Raw genomic sequence first — 27739 nt, forward strand, 5'->3', positions numbered from 1 at the left:
TTGAAAAGCATGGAAGAGTAAATCTCTCCTTTGCCCACAGGAAGGTCTGATTTTCTTAATCCTAGTGAGACTTAAACTCATTTTATACATTGTTGAGGAGGCCTTTGGATATAATTTATTTGAAGCCTGTATTTCAGCTTCACATGAAGCTTCACATCCTTGCTGCTAGAGTTGATACTTCTGTCTCTTATATATGGGGTACAAATACTTCCCAAGTTGCTAAGACATTGTTTCAAACCAAAATTGTTTCCTAATGTTAAATGCAGATGTGTGAGATACTTGTGTCTAAAAAGGAAAGAAGTTGTATCTGGCGTTGCTTCTGTACTTTTGCTCATAGCTAAAGTGCTATATCCCAAATTAAGATATCTATCTTCTGGATAGAACAGTTTAATAATAATCTGTCAATGAGCTTGATGTGTGCTTTATTTTCAGCACTAATTTATTTGAGAAATTTTTAGTTATGAATATAGATGTGACCTTTCATGACAGTGGCAATACTTGAGTTACTGTAGGTGGAAGCAGGAGGGTATGGGAGCTTGCCAATGTTAAAATTGCTTTATACTGTTGGCTTCCAAAACGACATTTCTTATAATTGATTTTATTACAATCATAACCAGTTAATGTACAGAACCACAACACTGGCATCTGCTTATGCAATCTGAAATATATATTACTGAAGTTGTGATTTATAAGCACTTTATGAGGATGCATTGAATCCAATAAATGCACTCATAACATGTCATCTGACAGTACTATTTTCCAAGATAAAATATTTAGTTTAATATAAACAAAATTTTAAAGAAGTAGTACCACAGAAAAAAAAAATATTAAAATGATTGCAATATTATACTTCCTAAGATATAGAACACTTCTTCACAAATTGCTGTCTAAGTTGTTATTAATCAGATATCAAGAAGGTAAAAAGGTCTTGTACTTAAACTGTCCTGTGTGTTCCAGAACTAGCTGAAACTCCTGGAATTATAGCAGACCTATTTTGTTGGTCTACTGTTAACCTGGATTTTGCTTTTATACATTAGTAAAATGGGCAGAATAATTCCTGGTGAATAGAAGTGAAATAAAAAAACATGTTTGTAAAGCTGTTTGGGTGTTTTAGACCTCTGGATGAGCTAGCTGAAATGAAAAATAAAAATTATTTTCTGATGAAGCTTCATACAATTCTAGAATTACAGCTACTACAGAATTAATGTAAGCTGGCTCTAGCCTGAGTAAATACTTACTGAGCTGTGCTAGATATGTTTGAGAAGATCTGAACTATATCATTTGCTTTTTCACTTTTTTACTCAGGTTGATTGTCATACTAACACCTACCCTTCGTTTTTAATATAAAAAGGTAGAAGAGAGCTTCATTTGGCAATGTGGCTTTCTATTCACTCCACAGCTCAAGTTCTCTACTGCAAATCTTCTGCCTTAAGTAAAGTTACTAAATACGCTGTTATTTTGTTGGGGCATATATATAAAGACTCCATATATTTGGAGTCACGAGTTTCATCCTCCAGTGTCACAGTCTTGTCTTTCCCCATCTCTCAGCCTAAGATGTCTCTAAGCAACTGTGCACGCATCCCTGCATACATTTGTACATATGTACCTACACGATGGCTAATGGTAGGGAATTCAAATGCTGGTAAAGGGTAACAGATCAGATGACTTAGTTCTTTCAGTCCCTAACAAGCAGACTTGTTACCACACAGAGGGAAGCCAACTCATGCCATAATGTCAGTTACTCAAGGGAAGATTTGAATGTAGATAATTAGGGACTTCAGGAGGATTTTCAGTGAAAGCACACATAATGATGTTACTGATTGTCACTGACCTCCATCTACATTACATTTATGTTCTGAGTGCCAGGTAAAACACCTGAAAATCCATACTGAGCTAGTAACTTCCTAGGCTGTTGGATGCCATCCAAACTACCACTTGCAGCCTCTAATGGCAAGCTTATCAAACTTGCAAGGCTATTTATAAGTGTATTGAGGGATAGGTGATCGTCTTACTGATTTAATAATAGAGGAATTGTGATTGAGAAGCTGTAGGACATCAGAAAGCCTTATCAGATGCAGATGCATGGTTCTCTTGGGATTACTCCAGCCTTCCTTTAGCAAGCAGAGCACTGGCCAAATGACTGGGACATTATGTAAGTTTGGGCACAGCTTCTCATTATTAGCTAGAAAAGTTAAAGAACCAAGAAGTATAAGGACATCTCTTTCTACCTGTGCTAGTCATTTGTTTTCCTCGGGGCAATATTTACATTTAATAAGACTCTGAACCACTTTCTTGTACCAGATGGTAAGCATCTTCACTACAGTCTGCCTTAGTTAAAATTGCATATTAACAAGAGACTTGGAAAGCTAATGGTCTTAAGTCACATTTCTCTATTTTAACCACCAGCCATACTTCCTCTCTAATTTTTCTTTGTTCTTTTAAAACCTCATGCTCAAACAACGAAGAACTTTCACCTTCAGTTATGCAGTTACTGTGTAATTTGCATGTATGGCAAATTCCATTATTTTGTACTTTGTGAATATATTCATTTCAAGAAAATATATTATTCTTTGAGCACTAGAACTAAAAACTTCACATTAGTTTTGTCTGTTTGCTTTTAAGGCTTTCCATTATTGACAGATTCATAAGGTATTTTTCCTTTGTCTCCACAATCTTTCAGGATGGGAAAGTTGAAAAACAAGTTGTACAGGAGGACAAATAAAATAATTCAATGTAGAGTTAGTCCAGAGGATTCAGACCTGAAACTATAGATTGTATCTACATATTCAGTTATCATTTTTAATTTCTGGACACTGGAAATTCTTAAATGTAGTCTGTTTCCATACATACAGGTGGCAGCAGCAATCTTCGTTCTTTAATTGACAAATGTCCTTTGCAAATTTAGCTATGACTCAGATTTGCCCTTACGCTTTAATGACTCATATTCAGCAACACTAGAAATGGAAAAAGTGTACAATTTATGTTTATTTGTTTCTGTTGTAAGAGAGAATGGGAAAGCATCTTGTATGACTTCTAAACACTGTAAATTTTTGGAACACAAAGTAAGACTTCAAGCTAGGTTTGTAAGAGGCAAATGTTAACAGTGTCCAGAAGTTGTTACTGTCTATGCTTGAGAGGTTGATTGTTTAAGAACATGGTATAAAATTGGTGTTCTGACTCAAATATACTAAAGAAACTCCACTGAGATTAGTGTTTCATAATGAATAATCAATGACATAAGAGATTCCACTTTTTAAATAAATCTTAAAATCTGATCTCTTTCACCAATTTAAAGCAATGTCAGATTTTATGATGGAGTCACTCCCTGAGGAGTCACACTTCTATTTGCCTCATGACCTAAACTAGATTCCCATCAATCTTCCAGTAACCATGTTATTATTACACACTTCTATACTAACAGTATTCTAAAGAAGTGAGATTAAGGTCCCACAACACTTAATGCATTACAAACACACATGTACACATAGCTCATGGTGACAAAATATACACTACTCTGAAAGGTTAAATTAATGCATGCACAGAAAGGGAATTGCCAGCACTATTGTGCAATTGACACACAATTTCCAATTCCTATTCTCATAACACATCTATTTAACAGATCTGTGTAGCAGTGAGGCCTCTGGAATATATCCAGAAGTGGATAGCATTAATGTTTAAACCAAGTCAGAGCCATGTGAGTGGGGTCTAAGCTATTTTGAGTTCTTTCCTCAAACAATATGGTAGTGAGGGTGAGTCACAGAGTATGAGCTATAATGGTAACACTTCTGGTGAAGACTTTCACTTCTGGAATCTGTTCTCCACTTTTACAATCTGACAAACAAGGAATCTGTCAGAACATGCTGCAAAATTTTATCTGTACATTTGATGAACATGACTGAGAGGAGAGTTGCAGTGTTTTTAGTGGCTCCAGTCCAGCTTGCATGCTGTTAATATATTTTTAAACATACCTAGAGTAATAAATAGCACATTATAAACAAGCAAACTAAATACATGCTCTATCAAATCTATTTACAACATGCTGCCTGATAAAAGAAGATGATGAAAGGATTCTCAACTGATTTTTACTAGAATACAGAGGATGTTTATACCAAAGTGATTTTTTTACTCCTTCCCCATATACTCAAAGATTTGTCAAAAATCAAAATTAGGAGACTGACATGACTGGCACTGGCATGACTCCTGCTTCCAGCATTCAGATGGTGCCATTCTGAGGGCTACTAAAACAGGTGGAACAGTCAAGCTCTCAGAACTGCCCTGTCCTGAACACTGCAAGACAGGTCAGCATGAGGAAAGTGACCAGATCCCCATCTGCAATGCATTACAGTAATCCTTGATGGCTCCTTTAACACAGTTTTTCCATTTGCCTGCTTCTCCTCACTGAAAATTTCAACACTCAAAGTGACTAGTAAGATTAGAAGAGAAGAGAGGGGAGATAGCAAGCTGCCCACCTTTATAGTCAGACCTTCTCGAGGAGTAACAGGTAACAAAGGCATTTTTTGCCAAACTCAAGATGGGATAGACCAAGATAATGGAAAGCTGAACTGATTTTAGTGATTAGAAGAGCAGAACGGATACACTTGAAATTTCTAGCTGGAAATTGGGGTAAGAGGGAACTGGAGATGTTGCAGTGACAAACAAAGTCACCGAGGTCACTGAATTTCAGGGATGAAGCAGCACAGACAAGATGTGAGGCAAAGCCTTGAGAAAAGCATGGCACGTACTTCTATAGCTGTTGCACGGCTGTCAAAACCAGCAGAAAACAAAGAGAGCACTGTGGGACTGGCTGCATGATTATTCTTAGAAATTCACTATATGCTGGTGGTGGCTACTTAGAAATGAAATTACCCAGGGGTCACATTTTAATGCCAACCCATGTTCAATGCAGTCATTTCTTCTTAAGATTTATACTGAGACCTGAGAGCTGACTTGTTTAGAGCTGACTTGTTTAGAGCTGAAAGGAAGAAAGGCTCCTTGAAGAGTCACTTAACCAAGCTCCACACCACTAGTGTTGCAATACCGCTGATGTACCTGGGGACTCTACTTCACCAAGCAAGTAACTCACTGTAACAGACATTCCTTAAAAGACTGCTTTATGGCCTCCCATTCTGCACAGCTGCATGTTGTAGCTCATCACCAGGGTCTCCCACCGCCACACTTACCGTCTGTTATTCCCTCCCTACGATGAGGCAAGGGGGGTTGGTCCAACCGGCCTCCCTTGTGTTTTTTAGTGGGCCTCGGCCTCTGACTCTGAGTGACAGCTGCACTGGTGTTGCTGTCAGTAGAAAAAGGACTGCTTGGCCGAGGTCTCTGAGAGGAAGGATATGCTTTGCCTAGAAAAAGAGAAACCAGATGACAAAAATATTATTGACTTGAAATGGGCTGTTCTGTTAATGTAAATTCTGAAATATTAAATCTGGTCTAACTCTCAGAGGCAAGCAAGTGTCCGCATGAGATACCTGCTGATGTCAATTGCTTAAGTTACACCACAGTAAGCAAAGTGAGAAACTTGGCAATCCTTTATCTTTACTTTTATAATTAAAGTTGCTCCATCTGTTGTGTTAAAACCGCTGCTCACCATGTAACTCCTACCTGCTTGGTGTTCAGAACAGATGTGTTATAACAACTCCTCAGCACTCAGCAGTGAAGGAAAACACTTCTTCAATCATATCAAATTTATCTCCTCCTGCCTTCTACCTTCACATTTGCTGAGCCAGATTCTCATCTTAGTGACACCCATAAGCACTGTATATCTGGAGTAACTCCAGTGAGATAAAGATAACTGCTTTTGCAAGCTATGTAGCACTGCAGGTGTGTATACTTCAGGGCTCTCTTCTCTTAAGAAATTAAAAAAGGAATTTAAATTGTAATGTTTTCCTATTTATTTTCATTATTTTATGTGTTCAAAAATTATTTATTCTGAATGAATTCATTCCCTGTTTTTTTGTTTGTTTGTTTTTGTTTTTGTTTTTGTTTTTGTTTTAATATATAGACTAATGGAGCTACATACTTCCTCTTTTTTGATATCTTTGATGCTGTTCTTTGAAGCAGATCATGAAAAATATCATGGCAGGAACAGCATGAGTATAGTTCATTTACTCCATTCACTTCTTTTTTTCATGTTTTTATTCAGTTAATTAGGCTTGTTCCTTATTTAATAACGTTTGAAGAAAACTAAATATCACTGTCTTTTTTTTTTTTTTCTCTGCACATGATTCTGATCAAGCATCTCAGGGTTGTTAATGCTTTAATTTGTTTAGAACTTGCTTAAAATTATTACTTTGTTTAACCTTCTCTGCAGTGGAAGATTTGTGAGCCAGTCAGAACTTCTCTTTCAGTCCAGTTGTAGACCCATACACTCTGGTGAAAAGTGACAAAATAGCTGTTTGATATTTTTCTAATCTGTAAACCCTAAGCTCTAAAATGAGGCTGAATTATCTTCTGGTTAATTAGATCATAGCCTCTTGTGATTTATATTTTTTAGTAAAACTCCTGGAAGAGCCAAAATTCTAGTGCATAAGTGCCACACTTCGTGCATCATAACAGATGTCCTTACTTCTAGCATGACACCACATACAACAGGATCTATATTAACCTAATCAGAAGTAAACATCTATCTACTGCACTATTTAAAATATATTTGATGCAAAAAGAGGGCAAAGTGAAAAAAAGTAACTATAATCTCTCTAACACACTGCTTAGCATTAAAATGCTTGCATTACAATAACATCTAACTATTGTCCTTCTGATTTTTCCTGACTACCTAAGGCTTGATCTTTTATTTTCAGACTGATGTGCACCCTGAGGAGGACCACTCTCTTAGGCTATGTTGCCTCCCAGCCTTGTGTCCCTGTCATCTATCAGAGGTTACCACATTTGAACCATTTGTGTAGGCATTCCTTAACTCTCCTCTGCCAAAGAAAGCCAAATTGAACTTAAAGAGTATGAACAGTATGCCATTACTAGCCTGATGCATTTAAACTGAAATGAGGAGCTGAATGCCCACCCAAGCAGCTAACTCTGAAGATGGGAGGAAGCAGTAATAAGCATGTGGGTGAAGGCTGGAAACATTAACCTCTTATAGCTGGCACAGCTGCAGCCAAAGACAAGTGATCAAGCCCTTGTTTCATAGATAAGGATAAAACAGCAAATGAACACAGACAAAATATTACATATCTTGTTTAAAAGGAAAAAGGCCACTAGTGCAAAGGAATTCAGATGTGAGCCTGAAATTACATCCTTGCTCATACAGCACAGATGTTCTGTAAAAATAAACTTGCAACATGCAAGCACAACTAGTGAGTGCAAGATGAAGAACCTTCATGCTTACTCTCTTGAGTAAAGAAATGTGATCATGAATTCAGAAAGTTGACTTGAAAAAATATATATAAATATATACACTAAAAATTCTCTCTTTTATCCCTTCATGAAAATGAAGGAAAATAAATAGTACTGACCTAAATCAGATACGGGGCAAATACAAATGATATGTCGGCTCCCAAAACACATCTTTCAATGCACCTAATATCTGATTACAGCATGTTATTTTTTTATGCAGCCTTTCCAGGAAGAACTGCTGAGCAGTGTCAGACTCTATAGTAGATTTAGTGTGTGCAAATGGAGACAAGGATGAATCCAGTAATTCATGATTTAATTTCCCATGGGTGTTAAAAAGGAAAACTGGCTGAACTACATGACAAATCACACCATGGTTTCTGGAAAATGGAATCAAAGTGTCTTGCAGGAGAGACATCTTGCATCTGGATTTACCAGTGCCTCTTATGCCGGACAATCAAACACATCCATGTGAGGCTATGAAGTTGGTCTTCTCATTTCATATCAATAAGAATATTTCATAGCTGTTCTGAGTGGGAGAAAATAACTGTTCAAAGGAGTAAAGAGTCAGGACCTTCAGATTTCCTCCAGAGCAATTAACAGAAATAATATTGCTGCTTCTCCAGTGGAAAATGCCATTTTGCACTATGATGGATTTACTGTGGTACAGCAGATCCATAATAGGCTAGCCTGATTGATCAGACTACCCTGGGAGGTATCATATCATAAGGAAACTACAGTAAGCATTGCAGAGCTGTTTCCATTTGCTGATATTTTGGTGGGGAAAAAAGGGAGGCTGTTTACATGGGCTTTTTGATTCAGCTTTTTCTCTGGATCATTAAGAGAATAAAAAGGCAATAAAAAGATAACCACAGTGGTTGAATACTCTTCTGTAACCTTAACTCTAATAGTCTATCCAAGGAATTACGTGTAAGTGCTCAGTTTAAGTGCATATGTGACCTAATTAAGCTAGGAAAATATAACTGACAAGGGATTTCTCATCCTGTTCTTTTATATTGCTCCGGTAAGGAATCATATTTAAAAGTGTCTGCATGTTTGAACCCCTTTGTGCATGTATGTGGTGGAAACTACTTCCCAGTGGGCCTAATACAAGTTGTTTTAGTTTACTGAGGCCATGAAGAACACAAAAATAAAAAGGTTAGGAAGGATTTGTGTCAGTTCAAGCAAAACAGTGTATTTTAAGAAAGTAATAGTTTGGCCAAATTTGCTAAATAAGAAGAAGAAAATTAGAGTTTTAACTATTTTTAACAATGAAATAACTGTATTTTAAGGATGATTACATCTAACCAAAGTCAAAGGTCTCAATGACTTGTAAAAAGCTGAAATTTCACACTGTGATTTGTTGTTGGCATAGGACTTTACTGCAGATTCTTTTCTTCATTCCTAAAAGGTAGTATTTCTCATGAAATCACTCTGTATAGAAAGCTGGCAGTTAACATTTCTAACATTTGGAGACATTTATCAAGAATGCAAACATTTTAGCAAAGGATAAATTTTGTACAAAAATGATAATAAAAATTTTTAAATGATAGGAATGTTATGGGAAATGTATGCAGAAACAGGAGAAGAAAGCATAATAAAAAATGGGAACCCGAATGAATACTTCGGTATTATGTTGTGTGGATTTAAATAATTAGGTGTTTTTTTTTTTTTTTTAATTTTAATAGGACTGAGCAAATGTAAATACATTCTTTGTTCAGAATATTTAAAAGGAAGTTCTGCTTATCTTTTGGGGTTGTTGTTAAAAATTAAACATAAGGAGCTTTACAATTATGAACTAAATTATATTTTGTTTTCATTCATTTATTCTAGTTGATAAGACTGATTGTTTTCAAAAGCAATAGTCACTTTACCTGTATTAAATTTCACTTGGCTTATTCTGATGGCATAATTAAAATTAAACTTAATCAAAATTTAATGATTTATTGAATTAAATATTGTTAACATCAGCTGATTAAAAAGACTTTTAAACATTTCATATCATTTATAATCCAATCATAGCATTCCACCCCCATGCTTTGAAAAACTTCACAGAAAAATACATTTTTGCAAGAAGAGATGCAACAGAGGAGCAGGGATGGAGATAACAGTTTAAATATGACTTTCATCATTGGAAATGTAAATGATAGTGAGGAGATGTTGCAGGAATAAAATCATCAAAGATTGCATGGCAGAATTAGTGATCTCTTAACCAAAATATTAAACAGAGCACATGTCAGTAAATCCATAGCAGAGTCAGCATTAAGAGAAACTGCAGAAGATTGAAAGTGCTGATTAAAAGCTTGCAGTATTCACTACTTCAAATCACTAACAATGAAAAGTAAGTTTTTATTTTAAATATACTGATAAAAATATCTCCATCCACCTTACTCCATGCATGTTAGAAAAACGTGAAGTGAGACGCAGGTTCACTGAAAAGAAGAACAGGCAGAGATACCCTTCATGCAGAAAGCATTAACTTTGAGTCTACAAACCTGTTCTTGTCAGGCTGGTTCCATCCAGCCTAAAACCAGCTTTATCTGCTGCTGCAACCAGTGCTTGTGCAAAACTGCCGCTGGTAAAGATCGAGTCATCTGAGGAGCTACCTACACTAGATCTATGACTAGAAAAGTTACGGTCCTCATCAGACGCAGAACCCCATCCATTTACCATTGAACCTAAAAACAAATGTAGGGGTCTAGTGAGTTGTACATGTTTGATATTTTTTTGATCATCTAAATCTTAAAGACCCACAGGAAACCCAAAGGTTGGCTAACAGAGCTTGATATAAAAGAGCACTATAAAAGCTAACTGGGATCTCATTCATAGTTTGCATTGTGTAATTGTCAATTTGTAAACCAAATAATACATATCCTCTACACATATATAAATGCCATAATAAATTCTTTTGAATGTTAAAATATTTTTCCCGGGATTGAAAGTAATGTGATGTTTTTTTTTAAACTTTATTTATTATAAAGCAATATCTACTTTCATTTTTGCAAAAAGTCTTACTTTAGGACACCACATGTCTAAATCTCAGCCGGTATGGCTGAAGTCAGACCTGGGCATCAAGAACATTCTGGAACAAGACTGGCATTATGCCATTTTCTCAACCAAAACTTTAAAATAGATGAGCAGTCTTAATGGCCCAAACAAAACTGATGGAAAGCAATCCATTTTACAGGATTGATTTCTCTTTTTGAAAAGGTTAGAAACAGACATTCAAGAGCAGAGCAAACACGTTCTTGAATACTGAGTCACACAGTGAGCTAGTGCAGACCTCACCATACCCTATAGATTACCACCACTGCAGGAGAGGAAAGCAATAACATCAAAAAATAGAGCCAGGAAAAAAAAAAAAAGATATAAGAAAGAAAACATGACAAGAAATCTTGACATAATTAAAACATGAAGAACAAAACACTAAGAGTAGGATTCATATTTTCCACTCTTCATTTATATTTTCTTTTACTTTTTTTCATTGCAGAAAGAACTGATCAGCTATCCAATATGGCAATGCAACATATATTTTCCAAAACTATAAATGAGTTTGGATTATTTCAAAGTATCAAAATTCAGTGATTACAGATGGAGTTGTTAGTGCTCTGTACTTCTGAAAATCATCATAAATGACATTGTATAGTTCTTAAATGTCCAGTGGAGCACGAGGCGAAGAATATTCAACTACCACCAAATACCTAGCTTTGCTCCAAGTACAGACAAGACATACTAATGAGTTACCAACTCTAGCTAAAGTGCAGAGCTACCAGAATGCTTCTGGGACCTGAATTACTGCATGGCAATGCGTGGCACCATGTAGACACAGAATATTGTTCTGAGACAGCAAATCATAGAATCATAGAATCACCAAGGTTGGAAAAGGCCTAAAAGATCATCCAGTCTAACCGTTCACCTATTACCAATAGCTCCCATTAAACCATGTCCCTCAACACAACATCCAGTCTTTCCTTTAACACCCCCAGGGTCAGTGACTCTACTACCTCCAAAAGTGCCTCTTCATCTTAAAATATCTGAAGGTTGCTTTTTAAAAAGTGGCATATTGAGAAAAATCCCAATGAACCACTGAAGATCTGTTCTCCAAGATATGACACACTTGTGGAGAGATAAATCATGGACCTGACTTAACAATTTCTTTAGCAAGGTGAATTTATGTCAATATACCTAAGATGAACAGCGGTACCAGTATGTTCTTCAAAGCTTTTGTTAAGAGTTGTCCAGGAAAGTATTATTTTGTTAAAAATCATTAATTATTAAATCAATACTGACTTGCTTATGCTGCATTACAAAGCCTAAGAACAGTGGATTATTTTGTGATGCTGTAGTGACTGAATCCTTTGATGTCAGCAAAGTGGCAGGCTATAATAACAGAGGTCCATGCACTCCAAAGATACAAAAAAGAAACTGAAGAGGTCTATGGAGGTCTGACAGGCAGAAAGTGTGTTAAGTGCAACAGAGAGTGACAGAGTTAGATTCTGCTTGCCAAGAGCACACACAGAATTGTTATTTTCCAAACAGACTTGACCTGATGCAGACAGATGTAGGAAAGTCTAGACAGCAGCAAGGGAAGGCTGAATCTGAATTTCCTCGAGAGGAGGAACAAACTGAAATAACAATCAAAGTGTGATGGGACATCAGAGAGAATGAAGAGCAAAGTCTTAGCAACAGTTATTGCTGATGTATGAAAAGAGATACTAGAGATAAAACACTTCATGAAGATGTAAGAAAATGAAATGCTATAGCTGAGAACATTTTCAAACAATTGCTTATCAACACATTCCACAAAATATGTAAGCAGAAGCTGAAACATAAAAATATAACTATATTCACAGATATCAAAGGAAGATATTCAGGTGCTGAAAATTTATGATGTATTTTGTTAGTTCCATGGCCCAAGTATTTTATACATTCTACTCTGTATGTAGATACATGACAATATATACTGAATAGGATATGTATGAGCATACATAGGTTTTCTGTATCTGTAGACAAAACAATGGATCTTTTCAATGAAATTAAGTTTGAATTTTCATTTGCTTATGTTGCTATGCCCATCTACTAACCACTTACAAGTTACACAGCACGTAATAATAATGATTGTTTGGATAGAATACTTTTGGGGTGTATCTCAGAGCAGTTGCTATATTCCATCTGCTCTTAGGAGGATTTAATCTAGTTTAAAAAAAATCCACATTTGAAAAGTGCAACAGACTAAAAATCTGCACAAGTTTCTAACACTCTCTCCAGTGAGTATTTATACACTTACCTCTCTACACACACATAGCCATGCCAGATTTTCTTAACAACACCTACCTACCAATGATCAGATAAGCACTGCCATCAGACTCCCAGTTTTTCAGGCAACCCTCTGAGGGATCTGTTCCTGACCTCCTGATCTCTCAAGGACAGCAAACACCAGCTAAGCTAGGAACAGGTTCTCTGCCCATGGGTTGAACACAGCAGATCAGTCCTTGCATGGACATGAACTGTACTGGGGGAGGACATCAACACAGCTGACAGTTAAAGCAAACAATGATGTTACTTCTGGTTAGTGGAATGTAAGCTGAAGAAAAGCTCTTCAAAACTGCTCAAGTCAGTAAGCTAACCGTGAAATCTCTACATTTTTTCCATTGGTTTCTGAGCTATCAAGTTTCTCTATTTGTTCTCCTTCTTTCCCCAGCAGCACTCTCTCTTTGTTTGTCCTCCAGAAGCACAGATGTGGCCCAGTGGACACAAGCCTGCTTCAGCCCAGGCCAGGCCCCTCATACCTCTGTGCAGCTGCCTTTGTATTGTGCTCAAGGGGAAGCCTTCCCTAATGGCATCTACCAGCCTCTTGATTTCCCCAATCAGGCACACTTTTGTTTCTCTCTGAATAAAGGCAGCATAAGAGATGCTGACATCTCTTTCAGATCAACTGTGCATTTTCAGATGGAATGAAATAGGCTTTTAGTGTCTCCTTTACATGCAGCTCACTGTGTGTTCTCCAAGAACGCATTTGAGTTTTTACGCTTTTTGGCAACTGTAAATTTTACTCTTGCTGACAGCAGCAGTAAATGCTTTATGCGGAACAAAATCAACTCTGTGAAATGTTGAACTCTGTTTTCTTGCTCCATAAAATATCTCTTGGTGCTAATGCAAACAGAAAGCTCCTTGCTCTCAGGGAAAGGTGAAGGGAATAGAGGTGCCAGCTCCTTGTAGGCTGCATGCCTACAACTTTTAGTGGCATTTCGCCTACAATTAAAACACTATTTTTTCTTTGGAAGGTGTAATCTTGCTTTACTTAAGGTAACAAAAAGAAACAAGATCTGCTCACAGCAAACCTAACATTTTTGAAAATTCCACATAGTACTTCTCTGTATGCACAAAAATCTACATGCTTAAAGATAGTAACTGATGTCACTGGGACTGGGTCTGTGCTTCTGTGCTTTCTTTCTTAAAAGCACAGAGCACACGCTAACATTACATGTCTCCTCCTCTGCAGGCATTCTGGTGGAACATGACCAGGCTGCTCAGGATTGTCAGATGTGGATGAAATCCCCAGGAGTTGATGCTGAAATCTTCCAGCTCATGTACAGGAAGAAGGCATTCACTTCCTCTAGGTCATAATTATAAAGAAAGAATGACTACTAATTTTAATGAGAGTGATTAAATAAAAGGGGGCAACAGTCGTTGTGCCATTAGATAAAAAAGAATAATGGAACGTGCTGAATGCAGAATATAAATAAGATCATACCTCAATAATTTGACTTGAGCTTATGCTTTACAGTATACTTCCTCAGAGATGCCCCAAATATTAACCATATACACCTGAAATAAACACTTTTTTGAGGGAGAAATGGCAAAGTGGTGTTAAACTCTAAGTAAGTGGAGTCAAAACATGTATATGTATCTGACACTTCAGAAGTCCAAGCATAATTAATGCTTTTCATAACCATGTAATGAAAAATGAATTTATGCCACTTAGCCAAATTTATCTATGTTTACATTTTCAATCTTTCTAGATTTTTGGTTTCCATATTGCTGAAAAGCACAACAAAAATCTTAAATTTATTCAAGCTGTTAGAAAAGAAATGCACCCAGAACATTAAGTAGTTGCTCAATGCAATAAAATACTATGATAAAGTGGCATCTTGCTGTGTCTCTATTACTTCTTCAACACTAAAATTAATTTATGATCAGTCATCAATTCATTTACATGTCGTTTTATGCTAAATCCATCCTTGCTGATGAATGCATATCCCTAGATCCATTAAGCTAGAGTAAAGTCTGTGCTTTATAATATGACCCTGCTAATTGTTACATTACCATTTTTATGAGATACAAAAACTACCAGTTTCCTATTTTCTGAGTACATATTTAATCCATGAAACACATTCTTCCTATTAAATGCAATCTGTCTAACTGCTTATAAAATAGAATCTTTGCAATAGGCATCCCTATCAAAATCAATACAAATATTGAATTCTGCCTTGATAAAATATGGCTCACCAAAATGATTTTGTGCAATTTTCAAGAATTATTTCATTTGTGCTCAGATGCAATGAATGAACAACTTTTACCACACAGTGATCACAATTCTTTTAATCAAGACTAAGACACATCAAGTAAGAGATTTTCTTCCTTGCTGAGTTATACATCCTATGGCAATCTTAATAATTTCAAATCTATATAATTTTACTAAAAAAAAAAAATCAGTTTTGTTATACATATGCAATGGTACTCTTTACAATAATATCACTCTGCTTCTATCAGTGAGGTAGGAAAAGAGCCTGTTCTAATGTCCATGCTAGTCAATGGGTTTCTCTCTCCCCTCAGTAAGTGACTGTGTATTAAAAGTCAGTAGAAATTTTACAGCTGCACTTCAGGGGTTTGTTAGTTTGCTTGTTATTGTTTGGTTTTGTCTGGTTTTGTGTTTACTTATTTCTTACATCAGAATCAGGAACTTAGTACCCTAGCAAACCATGCTGAGAACAAATCAAAATGTGGGCTTTACTTTCTTATTTTGACCCAGTCAAAACAGTCAAACCTCCTTGAGTTTTCTTTGCAGTATCTGGAAAATGTTAAGATACTGTGCATTCCTTCTCGCTTTTCATTCTGTTCTACCTGTCAACATTATGTCTCTGCCACCTGCAAAGAGAAAACCTTAATAGTGTAGATTAAATCCATGTCTGAATCTTCAGTTAGCTGTAACGAAAACTCAAGAACTTGGATGACAACCTGACTTTTAAACACTTTATAGGAGCTACACTATGTTTGTAGTGAAATTTAGCAGTTTGAGCTAAGTTCACCCAGTGCCAGCATTTCCCCACTGAGAATCCTACTTTTGTCACTGGATGAAAACCTCATCTCAGAAGTGAAAAACAAAGTACCATTGCACTCCAGGAGTGGGTATCTTCAAGTCATCACTGAGGCATGCTAACATCCTGCTCATCCTACAGTAACTCTGTCAACTTTATTCTGGGCAAGCCCGGATCAAAGAATGTCAACTTAATTTTCATACAGACACTGAACTGATAGGACATACTTAAAAATGTACAGAAAAACTGCTTCTTTAAGGTTAGCTGTTCTCATTTCTCTCAGATTTTTAATATGTTTAAAGTAAAAACATACTATGTCAATTCCTAGGAAGATGCTGGTTTAAATCATCAAAAGCCCTGTAAGAAGCAGCTTTTATTTTCTCAGTTGAAGAAAAAACAATTTAGTTCTTCAACAGTATTCTAAAAGCAATCAAGTTAAAGAAAGAGAAACAGCTTAGAAACAATGGATGCAATTTCTTTTATGCCCTCTTTAACACTAGCAAATGCAACCTGGATGGGTTAGCAGAAACAGATACACAAAATTAAAATTCTCCTTTGAAACAACTCCCCTAAATGAAATAAGCAATTTCCTTCCATCTCCTAATAAAAAAGCAAGCCCAACTCAGAAAATTGAGGTTTTGCCCACATAGTAACTAAGAAAAACAGAAGTAGGTTTTCTTTATTCCAAGAGTTTGCAATTTTATAGATCATTTAGAACACACTGGATGTATTTTTGCAAGGTTATAGTTTCATAAGTGTTTCATGTCAATCTAAGTGTTGGCTGTACCCTATTGGGGTAGCCTGTCATTTTGCTTCCTTTCCGGTTGCACAGTCCCCTCCTGCAGTGCTAGCAAACACATTGCCATGCAGTGAACCAGATCGAGGAACAGATCCAGATAGGAATTAAACACGCAAAGAAAAGAAAACAAAAAGGAAAACCTTAATTTTCAGCTAGATGAACCAACATCAAGGTGATGGTGGGAACAAGTGGGTGTGAATTTGATCTCTTTGCATGCATTGCCAGCCTACATTACCAGGTTCTACTCAATTTCTTCCAAAAAAAAAACAAAAAACAAAAAACCATCAGCAGTTTTTTAACACCCCAATAATTGAACTACTCTAACAACTAAGAAAAAAAAGCTTGATTCTTATTTGTAAAAGTATAAACTACAGTGGGCACAGAAATCTTTGAATCAGAACAGAAATACAGCCATTTCTTACTTTGCATAAGGTAGGTTGGTCCAAAATATTAGGGGAAAATGTAAATGTGCAAAACACTAATTTCCTGATTAACAATTATATCAGCACTGACATATTAATACTTACCAAATGGAAAATATGTGGCAACCTGTTTATTTAGTTATTTCTGTATTACTTGTGTAAAGCCCTTACTGCATTCCTAATGGAAACATTTCTGAGCCATTAGCGAGATATGCAAAAATATGCAGAATTATAGCCTGAAGGAGATTACACTAGAAATTCAGGCAAAGTGACTTAACATACTCATGTGCTAATAAGTTAACCTTCTGGATTCAGGGATTTAAACTTTAACTCTACAGCCTTCAGTTGGACCTGAGTTTCAAATCACAGCAGTAGAGCTACAGTTCTTAAGTCTTAATTAGATTGGCAAGCAGTCTGGCCCTAGGGTGAGCTAAAAGTCTGGAAAGTGGGATAAAGCAACACAGTATTTAATTCAACAAGGGAAAAGGAAGGAAATTATAGGTACTGATGCTCCATTACTGTCATATTCCTGCAGTGTTTTCAGAATAATAATGTTTAAATAAGGGTACAAAATCCTTGAAATTTCCAAAGTTCACAACAAGGAGAAGAAAATAAGCTGTGCTGTTGTAGTAATGCTTTAGTAAGCCAGTCTCTTTGCAGGTGCAATTAACAAGCTAGTGTTTTTCCATAGAGCTCCAAGACTGAAGAGGCACCCACCAGCTGTCAGAAGCTATGGGCACTATGCACATCTGTGTCTGCAATAAACCTGAACACTATGTATACAGTACATTGTATAGAAGCCCAAGTTCAGCCTAAGGGGAATTTGGAGATACCTAAAAAGTTCAATGTGTCCATATAAAGTCTGCATTTAAAAAAGAATGTATATATTTCACTGCCTATATTTCATCAACAGCAATTTTATTTATTCAAATTCTGTATATTAGTTCATCATACTCCTCTAGGTCCCCTTTGATGATTCCTGTTGTAACTTTCCAATGTATCCAAAGGGCGAAAAGCAGTGATGCATCAGAATAATTAAATACCTTAACTGAAAGGGAATGATTACTAAATTCTTCAACACAAAGTAGGCTCAAAATACACATTTTTTTTTTCCCAACATAAATGTTATATTACACTATAACTAAATGTTGTGCTGATCTAACTAACTATGCTTATTTTGAAGTCTTCTAATTTCTTCATGTTCATCTGTGAAAGCATTTACCCAGCAAAATATCTGAAAATTATTTAAGATAACATTTTTATGCCGCTCCTGATGAATGAAACATATATTCCAAAGCTGAGGTCTTCCCTCTCCTTTTTATGTAACTGGTTTGCTTCTCCAGTAGAGTGAACTTTTCATGAAAGCTAGGATATAATTGAGTTTTCTTTTGAATCTTTAAAGCTTTTTAAAATTCATGAATTTTCTTATCATTTTGCAGCAACACAAACTATTTTCAAATCCTTCTTTAACTTAGCATTCAATATTAACACATTTTAAATGTTACAGAAATAGAGTGGAATAAATTTTCACTTTAAAAGTGTTTGTTTGGTGATGTATTTTGCTGTGAGGAACAAGCTGGTGTTAATGTTTACTGTGTTTGGTTACCTGTCACAGAGCTGTCTAAATTGTCCATACTGGAGCCTGGAGTATGCTCTAGACCTCTCAGTGGCCTATTGATTTCTAGAGTTTCTTCTTCGATATCATCCTCATCATCGTCTGGAACATCTGTTTCCAAGTCTGAAATAAGGTTTCCAGATACATATCCAAGGGGTGGAACTGGTGCCTGAGGAGGTTGCGTATTGCTTTGGATGTGCCTATGCAAACAGACAGGAAAAGGGCATCAGAATGGATGAGAGTTTATACCTTGTGGTCAGTAGAAAATAAGCCTCTCAGTAAGCCTGAAGCAGATTTACAAAACATGCTTGTTAGCTCAAACTCAAGAAAAAATCAGTTCAGTTATTCACCATAGCAGAGTATTTGCAGACTTTTCAATAGTACATATACTGCCCCTCCTATAAGACAGAAAAGGCTGAGATTGTCCTTTAAAGGTGAGGAACTGATGTACACGGAAGTGGGAAGTCCATGGAAAAGCACAATTCTAAATCCCAACCCAGCATATAAATGTCTAACCCTACATTTCACCTTGCAAATCAGGCATTTGAGCCAAAATTGAATTTCACACCTCTGCCTGAATAGACTCAATGTTCTGTCATAAAACTCACCCTGAAGAGAAGGAAATGGCCTGTAGGACAGAAGAAATTTTCAAGTCCAATGAATCCATTATCAATAAGAAGGTTTTACTTTATTTCTAGTGGTTTAATTGACTTAATTGCAGCAGTATTAGGGAACGCATGATTACTGCATGCAATTTAAAACAAAAAAAAAGGAAAAATAAAGTTTAAAAAAAAACATCCACAGAATAAGTACACAATCAAAGCCAAGCACTGGGTTTGGAGTTTCACTTATATGGTCCTCTCAGAGGAAAACAACCATCAGCTTTCATTGCAGCATTTCCTACAGCACTATAGGTACACAGCAAGCTGTGCTGGGGGACCCAGACATGACTGGCCTTGGCATAAGTGTATGTATGGGGCTTGAATTTGCTAGTTCAGCCACGTAAGAGCCCTTGGATATCTGTTCATGAGATGCTGTGACCTGATGCCAATTGACAGAATTCTGGGTGGGATCCAGGACTCCGCTGGTCTTATGCTAGGACACCAACATAACAGAGAAAACTGCAAATGTCACCTGTTTGGCTACCTAGCTCTCATACATTTTGACTGAGCTTCTGCTGCTTTTTTATTGCCTACATTTCATAAGTACGGTAATTTTCCTTATTCAAACAATCGTTTTTTTTTTTTTCATAATGTTAATCTATTGGATCAGAGAATGTCATAGTAAATGTTATGTACCGCTGGAATCTCTTTCCATCCTTGTGTGTAGGCTTTAAATTGTTGCTTAGTCTGAAGCTTATTTGCAGAGCAAAGACTGTCTTTCTAATATACAACCTCTTTCTGATTAACAGCTCTTGAGTATTTTTCTATCTGGACACCAGGATCTTGGCTATGCAGTATTCAAAACACTGCGCTAAAGGGCACTGTGATCTAACACCCTCAATAAACAGCGTGATTAGCTCCCCATCAAGCAAAATACTTAAGTATATGCTTAATGTTAAACATGTGATAGAACAATTGAAGTCAATATCTCATGTACTTGTAGTTAAGCATATACTTAAGTGATTTGCTGGATCGGGGCCATAATGATTACATACTTTTCTAGTAATCTAGTAATGTGCTTTTAAATTCCTAATTGACTGGTCTCTAAATATCTCTTCAGTTACTCCTACAGTAACCTGATAGGTCTCATCTTGTTGTTTTTTCTTTCTATACTGGATAGGCTAAACTTGCAAAAGGAAAACAAAGAAATTTTCCTTCCCACTTAGGCAGTGGAGGATTTTCCTCTGACTTTGAACAGCCTTTGCTAGACCCTTTGGCAGCATGGTGCATCTCCAGCCAACCAATCACAAACCACCTGTATTTGCAGCTCTCAATATATATCCCTAAATCTGCAGAATAATAACCTAGCATGAAAATACAGGTTTTTAAGTATATTATTTTTCAGAGTTTTGTGTACAATTAATATGTCCTTAACAGAAGAGTGACGTTAAAATCTGCATATTCCTAAGTATATTACAAAGTAAAAAATCTGTATATTACTATCCCTGTTATGAAAGTCCCTGATCAATTTTCATTTTTGCAGATGACCTATCCTGTCAGCTGCTAGAGGCACTGCAACTGCACCCTGTCTCATTACCCGCTACCAGGCTGGTGCCTGCCCTTTGCAGGGTGTAGAAAGCATAACAGCTGCAAAATGCAGCAGCATTGCCTATGCAGACAGGATGTGTATCTGGGAAGCCAGCCACCTTCAGCAGCCCTAGTTTAGCTGCTGCCTGGGATTTGGGTCTGTCCCACAGTAGGCTGGGCTCCGTGTTTGGCAGCATGGCACTGTGGTGGGACCAAAGTGCCCTGTTGATGGAGTGTAGATTGCAGAGAAGCCTTCAGGCTTCGACAGAGTCCAGGGAAAACAGCTGGCTTTGATTTGGCATGGCCTTCCAACCTACCTGGTCTATTTATGGTAGCTCAAGCTGAATAACTTTGCGACTTTATTTAACAGTATGGAAAGCTGCTTCGCTTCTGGCAGTGTGCCACATGACTAGCTTCACTTCTGTCCTCTGAGAGTCTCAAGCTTTGTCTGGATATAAAAGTTTCTAAAGGACAGCTGCCACTTAGGGAACATCCAGAAAGCAACTGACCTTCACTGCATCCCCTTCTGATGCAGATGACAAGTTCCCCTTTCAATCCCCAAAGAGATCGCTTCTGTTTGTTTTACAGGGGAAATGTTACTGTGGTATTTGCTTGCTCTTCTCTTAAATAGGCATAAAGCATTCTGAAATGCAAGATACGCTCTGTAAATTCTAACTTCCTTCAAGTCTTTTCTGGGTTTTCCCTACAAATCAGAAATTTTCCTGGTGTTTCAAAATACAGCCAGATTACAAATGCATCATTCTCATGTGATAAAGAGTAAAAACTGCTACATTGCTATTTCAAGTAATTAGCATTATTTTTAATCAGAGCTTTAGTCATTCATTATTTTTGAAAATTCTATAAAAATCATGTCTTCTGCTAGCCTGAGAACATTGTGAATGGCATACAATTTGTCAGTAGGTGGGTGATAACTATTCAGTATAAGCAAAACTCCAGAAGAATATCATTTTTTTTGTCTTTTTAGTCAAGTATTATGATTTAAAAAGCATATTTCAATGTTTATGGCCTTTGCACTAAAGATACAGTTTTGCTATTTCCTGTTCATTTTACAGTTTTGTAAACATTAGCAAAATGTTGTTAAACGGAATTGATATTTATATCACTCAGGAATAGATTAATACTGTGTTTTCATTTTCCAGACTGCAAGTGCCCCCTTCAAACATTTACCATGTCTGCTTTGCTATATCAAACTGGTAGGCCCTGGTTAATTCATCAAGGTGGGCTTGAAGCATTGGCTGCATCTCCTCTCGCGGAGAAGGCGTGAGGGTTGCAGTTGACTGTTGCCCAAAGGAGATCGCAGGCGATGAAGCTACTCCTCGCACAGGAGGTGTGGGAACACGATCATCGTCTTCTTCAAGCTCATCCTCCATGCCCTGATGGAGATAGGTCTGAACAGGCAAGGGTGGACACCAACCATCACTGTCATATCTAAAATAAAAACCAAGCAAACTTAGTATATGTCAAATCTGAGCTCTGAAGTGCAGCAGCAGGTATACAAGGTTCTTACTACAGTTTGATTCCTCACACACAGTGAGTTTTAATTAATTAATTAATTAATTAATAATTTTTATTGAAAATAGGGTCATACTTGCTTCAGTTCTCCTTAGTGATTCTGTTTAATTTTTCCCACAACTACTAAGCAACTTGAGTAAGATGTGCAACAAAAATAATTACAGATCCATAATCACATGTGTGGATGGTGATAACATTCCTTCCACAATCAGCTACAAAAATGAACTCACTTACCTTCTCAATCATTAACCTAGGAGAATGTATTGAAGATTGACCTAGACACGAAAATAGGAGCATTCTTAAAAAACAGTGAGCTTTATGCAGCTGTATCACACAGAATGGATTGTGTTGGAAGGGACCTCAAAGACCATCCAGTTCCAACCCCCTGCTGTGGGCAGGATAGCCACTACCAGATCAAGCTGCTCAATAATCCATCAAGTAAGGCCTTGAACACCCCCAGAGATGGGGCATTCACAGCTTCTCTGGGCAGTCTGTGCCAGTGCCTTACCACTCTCTTGAGTGAAGAAGTTCTTCACTCAATATTTAACCTAAACTTCTCCTTTCAGTTTAAATCCACCTCTCCCTTGTCCTATCACTATCTACCTGCCTAAAAAGTCAGTCTCCCTCCTGCTTGTAAGCTCCTTTAAAGTATTGGAAGATCACAATGATTTGTACTTAGGTGCTTCCTCATATCCACGTCCCCCTTTATTTGTCTGCAAATTTACTATTTCTTTTTAGTTTGTAGCTTCTATAAAAAGCAACACTTTCCACACAGTTTCCTCACTCTGTCTTTCTACAGAGTATATATGTATCTACCATGATGTGTAATACATTTATGCAGCACTTGCCCTAGGCATATGTTATGCAGCTGTGCCAACAATAAGATACACTTAATGCACAAGTTGACAGCTCTGCCAGCACCCCACCTCCTAATCAGACTTTTCTGGATTTATCTAGACGGTGCTAAATTTCTGAACACTTCCAACACAGCTCTTCAAAGTACATTAAAAGGTTAACAACTAACTACCAATAATCTTCAATACCAAGTTAATCTCTCCTCATATATATGTATATGTTCTAATAGGCATTACATTTTTCTGGTTCTATTTTTGATCTTTCATCTTGGTGGTAAGAGATGAAGCTATATCTGATCAGGATTAGAAACAGATGTTTTATATTCTTATGTAAGCTTTGCCAGAGATTCAATCCTTTCCTGTCCCTGGCTTCACCATGGACCTTTCAGTCCAGGACTGTATTATAGTACCATTCTAGGACCCTGTCCCTTAGAGATATCATCACTAACCAAAACACGTAGGCCCTACTGCCTGTTATACCTTAAGCACTGCTTCCCCAGAGTAATGCCCTAATCCAAACACATCTTCTGCTGAGCACACTTTTGCTAACAGAACTCAAATCTCAACACTGTCTGTTCTTCCCATCTGCACATCCAGCCAGTCTGCAATCCCTTGAGTGTCTTCTTAACTCCCAGTGTATTCCCAAATATCTCAGGATAGACAGCTCTTTTGAAAAAACAAGTAGACAACCAAAGCTCTCACAGCTCCTTCACTGTCAAATCATCTCATACCCTGAAGATCATTCCCAAGCATCATCTAAGTCACTTTCCAACTTCAAGGTCTTCAAAAAGGGTACCTTTTGGTCTCAATACTGCAAACAATGCATTGAGTTACACAGCTAATTTATTGAAGTAATTTAAAAATGTTCCTTTAAGGTTCCTTGTTTTGTAGGAATTATCAATTTACCTGAGAAAAATGAATCACTGACAGTTTTCTCATGTGAGGAGCTGGGTTTCAAAAAGGCTGAGAACACCGAGACAGAGAAGTTTCATAACTCATATTATGAACAGAAGATTTGTTTTAAGCAAAGATGAAGATTTCTAAAAATTAACTAAATGCCTTTTCCATTATTCAAAAGTAGGCCATACTTAAAATTACAGATTAAGGACAGCTAAAAATCTGACTTAAAGAGCTGAAAGCCTGTGGAAGATGTAGATTGTAATTAAAGATGGTATCATTTTAAATTTATATTTAGATGTAACCATGTGCAGCTATACAGAAATATGTATGTGCACAGAAGGACAAATGAATGCTGTGTCTTAACACTAAGTATTAGGAGCTACTGGATGATTGAGTATCCGTTCTCACAACAGAGAGTTTAAAGAAAATGTTATATAATCTACATTAAATTCCTTAGGAGACAGTGTATTAATAGCTTTAACTTGTCTTTCCTTGCCATATTCACTCATGACATTGACACCTGAAGGTGAAGAGACCATCCTAACTTATGCTGTTAAAAATCTGCAGTGCAATAACTCTGTTACTCTCTTTCAACTTCATGCTTAAGTGTAATAGCATCTTCCTTAAAAGGGACAGGGCTGAAAGAGACTCCTTAGTGACTTTACAGTAGCGCATAAATGAGCTTTGGAGGCACTAGCCTTTTGAGCCTGCTTGTTTGAAATCCCCAAAAGTTCAGCTTGACAGCCTATTTCTTAACAAAAAGATTCTGCACAAGTACAGTATTTTCAACTAGGTTTTTTTTTGAAATAGAGAGGAGCCTAAGCCTGAAGCTCAGGACAGTGAGATTCAAAATCTCAGGTATCTTTATAACTTAATGTCTGAAAAGTCATCAGCCCTAGCATTCAATTTACCAAAAATAAATCCAAAAGAAAAAGCAAGCAAACCTAAAGGATGACATTGTGACTGCATCTCATATAAATTATACAGTTATTTAAACTTCTGGAACTAGCATAGTGAATATTGGTCACATCCATGGTTTTTTTTTTTTCAGATCCTTGGGTAAATACAACTCAGAAAAAAATGCACTCAACTTTTTCAAGTACTTCTTATTAAATCTAAAACCCTTAATTTCACTAGGAACCTCTGGTTGTAATTTCATGATGATTAATTTTAAGTCCAGTTGACAAAAATGAATATGTTTCTAACAATTTTTATTTTAACATTAGCAGATTTATTCTATATTCATCTTGTTCTCTTTGCTTGCTTGTTCATTTCACTGTCAGGGTTTCTTCTTCAAAACTAAAAAGTACAAGTAATAGATAAAGGGAACATTCTATAGGAATTCTGTTTCAATACACAAATTGTTGCAGGAAAGAAAATTTCCTTCTCTAGGCCTTAAAAGAAAGTATTTTATTTATATAAAATATATTATCATCTATACATGCTCTCAACAGATACGTTTCTAAGGATAGCAATTTCACTATCACGCACATTAACTACCAGCAGCTAATGCTTCATTCCAAGTTGTAATCAGTAGTAGGAAATAAAAATAACCAATCATAACTGTGGTTGGCTTACGATCATGCATATTACTGGTGAAAAATACAAAGAGATGATGAAGAATAATAATAAACATTTCCTTATTGTCAAGTGTATAAGATAAAACCAAGCAAAAGCATCTTCTCTAAAAAAAGAAAAAAAACACAAAAAGAATGTTTGATTGACAAAACAGTAATTTCAAAGACTGTGAAGTATATGCAAGTGGAAGAGCAAGGAACAAGCGGAGAGTTTGTAGAAGGCCAAGAAAAAGGGGAAAATTTCACAGGAATGAGTTTGCTAGGGGAACAGCACTAATAAATAGACTTTCTTCATAGGTTGAACTGGAATTAAGTATATTCCCAAATCTATCATGTTGCTTACAATGGCTGCTTGGATTTGCATGTACATCTTTTGTTATACTTGTTGAAGTTTATGGAAAAATAGGCATGAATGTAGACCTTGATTCTTCTGGGGAGAAGACAGTAAAGAGATTCAAGAGTTGTTTTTTTCTTCCTTTTATGTTTAAGTGTAGCGACTGCTTTTCTGTCATTGCTACTGTAGGTTGTTTCTTATAATTTATTAACCAGAAAAACACTAATGTTGATTTCTAATACATAAAATAAGGTGTCAAAATTGTTTAGTTTATTTGGGATACTCGTGCCCATAGAACTCACACTTAATTCAAGAATCATAGGAAGAGATGCACAGAAAAATGAGTATTTACATTCCAGATTCCTTGTTTTATTGTTCTTAATGATCACTTTTCATATGACACTGTGAAGACTTTATTAAAGTTTTTAGTTTTTCTGACTAGAAATTCATTTTTCAAATGTAATTCACAATATATGTATGTTTGCATATAATTAATTCTGAAGTTAAAACACAGTGAACTTGTCATACATAGTATATATCAAAGAAAAGGAAAACAAAACAGTTTAAACAATTAAAAAGATAAGCATTTTTTACAACATTAATGGAAACATAATGGAAACATAAGGAATGCAGTCTATGATAAATTCCATTTTAGCATTTTGAAATCCACAGAAACAACATCAACCCCCTGAATACAGAATGGCCATTAGTATTGAGTAGGATTCAGTGAAGTTTTTTGCAAATTACTGTAGCTCAATACTGATACTGTAAGTCTAATCTTTGGTTCTATATTTGTCTTTGACTTGTAAAATGCACTTTAGGAGATCTTATTATAATCACTCTTAATGAGATACCATTAAAACAAAAAACAAACAAACAAAAAAAAAACCCAAACCAACACATAAAAGAGTAATTTAAAAGATAGGGAAAAAACTGAATTGATAGGAACCTGCAAGACTGGTGATTACCTTATCCTTAAATACAAAGTGTTGTCTTGGTGACCAATATAATTTCTTATGCCAAGATAACAGATACTTTATGGAACTGAGAAGTGAAGCTCTGTGTCACAAGGGATTTCCCTGGATGGATTTCCATTTAATTTTTATGCTATTTCATTGTCGTTGAAGAAAATCTAAGTTGTTCACCTTCTATAGCTTAATTATTTTAATGAAGTGGCTCAACGTAAGTTTTAAGGACATAAACTGATAATTACAAATACTACATAGCTAAACCATCTTGAATTTATTTTATTTTTATATCAGAATACAGAAAAAATGTTTATATGAACTTTTTTTTCTTGATATTTCAAAAAATATTTACAACCAGTAAGTTTGCTCATTTTCCTTTATATTCACTTTGGAATTGTACCTCTAATATAGCCTTCATTTTAAAAGGAACTCCACTGACATATAGCTAGTTACCACTCATTTTAAAAGTCAAACATTAACATTTAAATCTTCTGATTTTCATCACAGAAGTACTTATAAAAGAGATAGCACTTGAAATATTTTTATTCAGTATAACTATTAAAACAATTTTTAAAACATATGTTTCATCATTAGGAAATATTGATTATTCCATGTATTTAAGCAGGTAGATTTGTCCCAGAAGGAACTGCAGTGATTCCCGTAGGCACCAACAGAGTTGATCACAGTAAACTATTTTTCTACATGTTCTGATTTTCATCCAGAGTTTGATAATCTGGAATTTCATATAATTTCACTTCATAGAAAGCATTCCATAGTTGTACTTTGTGTAGAAAATGTCTCTTTCCTCTTATTTATTGCTTTTTATGTGATTTTTTTTGTCCTTGAGAATAAGTTTATGATATTCAAAGATAAGTGA

The 27739-nt window shown here is 36.1% G+C and overlaps 1 protein-coding gene across 6 annotated transcripts in view; it reads right to left on the reverse strand.

Annotated features, from left to right (window-relative positions):
* The window catches only part of ROBO2 (roundabout guidance receptor 2), a 459965-nt gene that overhangs the window by 14395 nt on the left and 417831 nt on the right, over window positions 1–27739 (reverse strand). For 4 of the 6 annotated variants that reach the window (XM_031556589.2, XM_085241102.1, XM_019620124.3 and 1 more), the window contains exons 23-26: window positions 21885–22145; window positions 18499–18707; window positions 9849–10031; window positions 5181–5351 (exon numbers count right to left, since the gene is read on the reverse strand). In XM_031556589.2, coding sequence (XP_031412449.1) covers window positions 5181–5351; window positions 9849–10031; window positions 18499–18707; window positions 21885–22145 — 824 coding nt within the window. The remainder of the gene's footprint in view (window positions 1–5180; window positions 5352–9848; window positions 10032–18498; window positions 18708–21884; window positions 22146–27739) is intronic. The other 2 variants (XM_031556590.2, XM_085241087.1) reach the window with 1 other exon arrangement.

The sequence above is a fragment of the Meleagris gallopavo genome, chromosome 1, assembly GCF_905368555.1.
Source record: "Meleagris gallopavo chromosome 1, MGAL_WU_HG_1.1, whole genome shotgun sequence".
Lineage (NCBI taxonomy): Eukaryota > Metazoa > Chordata > Aves > Galliformes > Phasianidae > Meleagris > Meleagris gallopavo.